Genomic DNA, 7,096 nt, shown 5'->3' with positions numbered 1-7,096 from the left:
GAGCGTGCCAAACAAGGAATTTGACTTCGGTAAAACACACCCTCTGTTCAACATATAGGTGACTAACAACACTCAGGACATGTGAATAATGGCAAAAACAGTGTAGACAAATTCAAAAGGTGTGAAGAGCAGGATGTTATTGCACAGTAATGCCTCTGAGACTCTATGAGTGGTGTGAGTTCATCAGAGCAACAGCCTGGGGGAAGAAGCTGTCTCGGTGTCTGCTGGTTTTGGCGTACCGAGCTCTATAACGCCGTCCGGAGGGGAGTAGTTCAAACAGACTGCAACCTGGGTGAGAAGGGTCTGTAGAGATGTTCCTTGCACGTTTCCTGGTCCTGGACAGGTACAAGTCTTGGATAGAAGGGAGGTTGATTCCAATGATCTTTTCTGCAGTCCTGATTGTCCGTTGCAGTCTGTGCTTGTCTTGTTTGGAGGCTGATCCAAACCAGACAGTGATGGAGGTGCAGAGGACAGACTGGATGATGGCAGTGTAGAAGGTCTTCAGAAGCTCTCGCGGCAGGTTGAACTTCTTGAGCTGTCTCAGGAAGTACAGCCTCTGCTGGGCCTTCTTCCGGACAGAGTCTATGTGGCCGGTCCATTTCAGGTCCCGAGAGATTGTGGTTCCCAGGAACTTGAAGGTGTCTGTGGAGAGAATAGTATTACTGCGGATAGTGAGGGGTAAAAGTGGTGAAGGGTCTCGCCTGAAATCCACTGTCATCTCCACGGTCTTGAGCGGGTTCAGCTCCAGATGGTTTTGGTTGCACCAGTGGACCAGCCGCTCCACCTCCTGTCTGTACGCAGTCTCATCACCGTCCTGGATCAGTCCGATGAGAGTGGTGTCGTCTGCATACTTCAGGAGCTTCACAGGAGAGTCATCTGAGGAGAAATCATTGGTGTAGAGAGAGAAGAGCAGTGGGGAGAGGACGCACCCCTGAGGGGCTCCAGTATTGGTGGTCCGGGTGTCAGATGTGATGCCCCCCAGCCTCACACGCTGTCTCCTGTTGGTCAGGAAGCTGGTGATCCACTGACAGGTGGGGGCAGGCACCGCAAGCTGGATGAGCTTCTGTTGGAGGATGTCAGGAGCGATGGTGTTGAACGCCGAGCTGAAGTCCACGAACAGGATCCTGGCGTACGTTCCTGGAGTGTCCAGGTGGTGCAGGATGTAGTGCAGTCCCATGTTGACCGCATCATCCACTGACCTGTTTGCCCGGTAGGCAAACTGGAGGGGGTCAAGCAGGGGGCCCGTGACCTCCTTCAGGTGGTTCAGCAAATGGCGTGTTGCTCCACTGACAGTGTGACAGCAAACGAGCGAGGGTGTGGTTTGAAAGTGAAAGAATTTCTCGCTGGTGCCTGAGCTTAGATTTTCAAAACATGAGCGGAAGGAGATCATTTTCAAAAGACAGTAGATGATTTAAATATGTGTCAATAGCATGTTTATTCCGTTTGACATCGTTTTGTGTCTTAATGTTTACAATAGAAAGTTTACAACTGCTTTTCTTTTTGCCTTATGAGAGTCAAGCTTGCAAAAAACAAAACAGGTGCATTTCAGCCAGCAGAGCAGGCTTGGGCTCCTTCCAATGAAGACAGATCGACAAAGACCAGGAAAAGGAGTCACACAACATTCTCGAGGTGTTCTTTTATTTTTTTTTCATAATACCGGCCATTACCAGTATAATTATTTACGTTTCAAGCTACTTTTGGACCAGACGGCAACAGTGTTACCTCATACAATACATGCATTGTACTCACAAATCCAACTCACGGCTTTGCACAGTAACTTTACACAACCAAGTAGAAATTAGACTATTTTTACCTGTGGTTATTCTTAACAACATAGGCTGCAAAACATGTCAGTCCTAAAACTAACATTTAGTGACAATGAAATAAATATACATGCAAATACAAAATCCTTCATGTTTGTTTAACACTGTTGAAGCAGAGCAGCACAAACAATCATGTATGGGTGACTAAAGAAAGAAAATAGGAAAATCAGCAGCATCCTGCACCTCACCAGAAGGCACTCGAGCAGCGATTTCCAAAGAAGTCTTTTGCTGCTCTCATACTTTAATAATATCCGAAGACTGCTTTGCCTTCATGGTGACCTAATTTCCTTTCTCTCCAAATAATGTCAAATGAATCTTTGTCCAATCATTTTCATGCCTTGAGAGATCATCGGATGGTGCAGGAAATGTATCACAATTCACATATAATTTAATCAAAAGTTATTTAATAGTTAGCATAATACGTCCCACCTGTTACTATATACTATAAAAGAAGAATAGCTTCCTGTAGAACTACTCGTCAGGCTAAACAAGCTCATACTTCAAACTAACGTGAGTGACTTTGTTTGTGTTTTTGTGTTCTGACTGGTTGCCTGTGTTTTGTTTTCCTTCTCCCCCTGTGCTCTTGCCCTCCCTATTCTGTTGTCAGCGTGTACGTCTCTGGGTTCAAATGTTTCTGTTTGCATCTCAATTTTCATTTTTTTATACAATTTTGCTGCTGCTCCTTCATTCTTTGGTTCATTCCATCCATTTTCAGCCATAATGAGCCTGCAGCGCTCATAAGATGGTTCATTATTGGGGTTCTGTGCTTTAAAATGATACTTCTCCTTGCACAGGTTGGCAGCCTTTCTCGAGACATTCAGAAGTTTGTTTTTTGCAGCTTCTAGCATCCGCTGTGAGTTCCAGTCTCTTAAAAGCCCGTTCAGCTTATCCTAAATGAAAAGAAAAACTCTCTTAAAAAAATCATATACAATATAAATATGGTAGGTTGTTATAATTCAAATGTGCAAATGTTCTTTTTAAAAGTAAATAAAAGTCATTTGAAAATATCATGTCTATCATATTTGAATGATGACAAGATATGTAAAGCCGTCCATTTACCTGGATGGGTTTGAGGAAGCAGAACTGTATGAGCTCCTTGTCCGTGTCACTCCCTGTGAAATGTCCATTTTCTTTGAGATTTTGGAAAACCTTTGTCCAATTCTCAACGCTTTGCTCACATAGGATCAGCAACCATGAGTCCATCTGTTCATTGGTTGTGTTACATTTGTTAATGTAGTTCTGTTTCCTACACAAGAAACGTTTCACTTCTCTGATGTATATGTTCTCCGGGTGTGGGTCAGCCAGCAGCTGTTGTGGACACCCCTCAATAACTTTCACAGTATCCAAGACATGGTTGGCAATGACTTCAGGAGCGTTGGAGGCGTTGTCTGCCTTCAGCCAAAATACAAGTTGAGTAACTACATCGATGCAGCCGTGAATTATGATGCCGTATGCCTTCAGTGCATCACATAAATCCAGATCCCATGAAGGGTTTGGACGCTTGATGTTTTCATCTGAATCCAGCAGTCCTATGAAGAAAGATGAAACCTATCTGTTAGCGTAATCACAATAATCAAGTCGACTGGAAATGAACTTCGATTTGAACATACCTTCAAACGAAGAACTATGTCTTCTCAAAACCCTTCTCTTTATATTGTCAAAACGTGCTGCAAGAAACCAAAGACAGGTTTTCACTTCTTGGTGAAATAAAAACATGTTTTAAGACCAGAATATTTTTTTTGTGTTGTTTTTTTTCTTTCTGTTTGCATATAAGCACCTTTACCTTTTCTTCGCAAAGCTACGACCGTAATGACGATCACAATGATGACGATCAATATGATGATGACGCCAATGAATAAAGCTGTTGTTTTACTTTTGAGGATGTCATTTGGACCATCTGATGGCTTATCTGCACAGAAGTACAAACATTCTAAATATTACGTTACATACGTTCGTTCAAAATGTCATTCAAATAAACATTGTTGGAATCTTCCGGTTGCACGAATATTGATGATGATTACCCAGGAAGCAGTCGCCGGCAGTGAAAGTGGCCGTTTCCTTGGTCAGAGGGTTGCTCACGTCACAACGATAAACTCGATCATCATGTTTGCCCCTCACATTTATTTGCAAGTTTGGTCTTGGATGCTCCTTTCCATTTGCGCTCCACTTAAACTCCAATAAATCAGGATGTTTGGAGTCTGTTGAGCAAACGAGCAACGCTCTGTTTGGGCTGGTCAACACACACGATATGTGTGGTTGGTCTACTTTGTCTGTAATCAAACAAGCAAAGAAGCAACGTTTAATGTGATCGTAAATGGAAAGCACAGTCAGCTGTTCATTGAAGACACTAAATCGTCCATAGGTGTGATTGTGAGTATGAATGTTTGGCGATAGTTCCCTCTGATCAACTGACAAGTCAGCTAAAGTAGGCTCAAGCCCATGCAATTCGAGCTTCCCTTATATTGGGGTCATCATCACACAATAATGAAAAAAAATGAAAGAAAGAAATTGCTGCATATTTAGTGGACAGAGATGGAAAAATAGACTTACCTATAACCTCAATTCTGTATTTTAAACGACGATGCTGGTCATTTATCATCAACTTTAAGTCATAGTTTCCGCTGTCTTCATATGTGGCATCTTTGATGGTGAGCCTTGCAGATTCTTGCTCCAGAGTGATCCTGTCCTCGTAGGGAGGAAAAACATCTTTGCCCATCTGCAGATCGAACCACACCACATCTATACCATCATGTATCCACCCGACTAGATCGGGTTTTCCGGGGATAGACGGCATAAAGTTTATCTCTTGGCCCTTGAGCACATATTCCAGATGCCGTGCAGAATCTGGGGAAGGGGCAACTGGAGAGATGGACAGAGACAGATAGATGAAAGTTACTACTGATGGCAAAGAGGACAAATGTAGACTCAAAAAATCTGGTACATGCAGGTGGGATAATAAAAAAGTTTCAATTTTAGACAGAATAAACGGAGGTTTATTTTGCAGCGAAGTTGGTCTAATGTATTTGATCAAGGCGCAGGCAAGGGAATTCATGTCATACAGTTATAATATTTTTTTTTTACAGAAATATGACACCAGCGTGGGACAAATAGAAAACATTAAGAATTATTAGAACTTACTCAAAACAAAACTGCTGAACAAATACATCCATAGATATCTGTGATTCATTCAGTGTGATTAACTTAACCTGATTACCCTGACATCAAATTAGTGAGCAAAGTTTAAAAGTGAAACCTACCCTTCACCTAACAGGTGATGTCACTGGTAAACAATCACTTGCAATAGGAATGGAATTGGGTTGGGCATGTTTACCGAGCCTTTTGTGGTAAAGCACATTTCTTGATTTCTTCTAAAGGATATTTCCATGATTGTCATCAAGTATTCAAACATGTAATACTTCAGAAAGGCCTTGTGTGAACTGGTAGACCAGGGGTCCCCAAGCTACAGGGGCCAAAACACGGAAACTGGATTTTCAGATTGCTTTTTTAGAAATGTTTTAATGCACATTTTTTAAAACGTTTTGTAAATTATTTACTCCTCACCGCATAGGTCACCAACATGATGCTGCTCGTGGGCAGCAGGACATCAGTCCCCAAGTACCTCATGAGTAGCCCGTGGGCATAATCTAAAAAATAGCTCACCAATGAAGGAACATTGTGATTCCCTAGGAATGGTGTGGATTAGGTTGAAAATGAAGTGTTGAATGTTGATATTTACATTTCCTACCATGTTAAATCATTATTGAGAATGAACTCTCTGCACAACACAACAGAAAGGTTCATGAAGATTCATGAAGGAGGACATTTTAGAATCCCCCGCTTACAGTAAAACCATAACACACTCTATGAAGAACATTGACTACCACATGAGCTGTAATCAAAAACACAAGATTAAGAAAAATAACTATAGAAAATGTACAGAATGTGACCCAATAGATAAAGAACTAGACTCCGATTGACCAGAACAACTGGCACCATCCAGTATTAGGAGTGAAACTAATCCTATGCCTCTTAGTATTTATCAGGGTAAAGTGCAAATCTTTACGTATTTATTTTTGTAACCGAGCCCAATCTGCACGTCTACGTAATGTGGGACTCCAAACTATGGCCCACCGGCCAATTACGGCCCATGGCCCATTTTTAATTCGCCCGCAAAAAACATTTGCTCGGTTAATACATAAAGATAACAAATTTAAAAATAACCCCTGTCTGCTGGTATGACATCATGTTGCCGCAAATGAGACAAGAACTGTTTCAGTTGTCCAAGTATCAACAAAGCGATCAAAATCTATATCCGATTTAGAAGAACATTTGCAGTTTTACAGTAATAATGTAAAAAAAGGTAAACATTAGGAAACGACAGAACTTACCCAAAGCGAGGACAAGGGAAAGAAGACTAACCAAACCATATAGGTTAACCATAAAGATTTTGAGCTTTCGAGTTGACATCCAGATCAAGTTTTATCCTTCTTTGCTAGCAAATTTTGGTGAGCCTTCCAACCTGCTCCTTGTAGAGTGGCACTCAAAGGTGTTCGAGGCACCTACAACTGAAATGCAACACTTGTTTTCGCAGAGTGGTTGGACCAGTTGCAATTATAGAACATTTCCTGGTTTCTTCTTTGTTTTTTTTCTTCTGGCAAGATGAATGTCCACAAACCACAGTCAGATTTAGTTCACCATTTTCCACAAAGCATGTTGTCATTCACGGACAACAATATATGTACTTGTTTGGGTAAAATTAGTAAAAGTTTCTTTTTGGCTTAGTAATTCATAATCCACAAATGAATATTAATCAGAAAACAACTGTGCTTCGACCAAAACATGCCAGTGAAAAGAAACGTTTTGACTTCAATTGAAGTCCATAGCCCAGATATCGAGATGATGATGTCCGTGCAAGGAGTTTTCCAACAATAGCTGAATCAGAGGAGTTCAGGAGCTCCAAGATTTTGTCTCTCGCTGGGCTAAAGGGACACCCAATGTTATTCATTTCAAACTCTTTGGTGGTCAGACGCAGGTGCCACTCTGTGCACGTGTGCGTAGGACTTCAGCAGTGTGACACTGCCGTGGTGCGACACGCCCACCGGCAAAGATTTTGAGCTTTCGAGTTGACATCCAGATCAAGTTTTATCCTTCTTTGCTAGCAAATTTTGGTGAGCCTTCCAACCTGCTCCTTGTAGAGTGGCACTCAAAGGTGTTCGAGGCACCTACAACTGAAATGCAACACTTGTTTTCGCAGAGTGGTTGGACCAGTTGCA

General features: G+C 41.8%; 1 protein-coding gene across 7 annotated transcripts in view; it reads right to left on the bottom strand.

Annotated features, from left to right (window-relative positions):
• The window catches only part of LOC119115232, a 33,713-nt gene extending 26,884 nt beyond the window's left edge, over positions 1 to 6,829 (bottom strand). The window contains exons 1-8 of one of the 7 annotated variants that reach the window (XM_037239547.1): positions 6,212 to 6,825; positions 4,374 to 4,682; positions 3,845 to 4,093; positions 3,601 to 3,732; positions 3,434 to 3,490; positions 2,883 to 3,352; positions 2,375 to 2,713; positions 1,624 to 2,321 (exon numbers count right to left, since the gene is read on the bottom strand). In XM_037239547.1, coding sequence (XP_037095442.1) covers positions 2,307 to 2,321; positions 2,375 to 2,713; positions 2,883 to 3,352; positions 3,434 to 3,490; positions 3,601 to 3,732; positions 3,845 to 4,093; positions 4,374 to 4,682; positions 6,212 to 6,290 — 1,650 coding nt within the window. In that variant the 5' untranslated portion in view covers positions 6,291 to 6,825 and the 3' untranslated portion in view covers positions 1,624 to 2,306. The other 6 variants (XM_037239545.1, XM_037239544.1, XM_037239546.1 and 3 more) reach the window with 6 other exon arrangements.
• Positions 6,830 to 7,096: the final 267 nt, after the last annotated feature.

This window comes from Syngnathus acus, chromosome 21 (genome assembly GCF_901709675.1).
Source record: "Syngnathus acus chromosome 21, fSynAcu1.2, whole genome shotgun sequence".
Classification (NCBI taxonomy): domain Eukaryota; kingdom Metazoa; phylum Chordata; class Actinopteri; order Syngnathiformes; family Syngnathidae; genus Syngnathus; species Syngnathus acus.
This window is presented reverse-complemented; position numbering and strand designations above follow the sequence as displayed.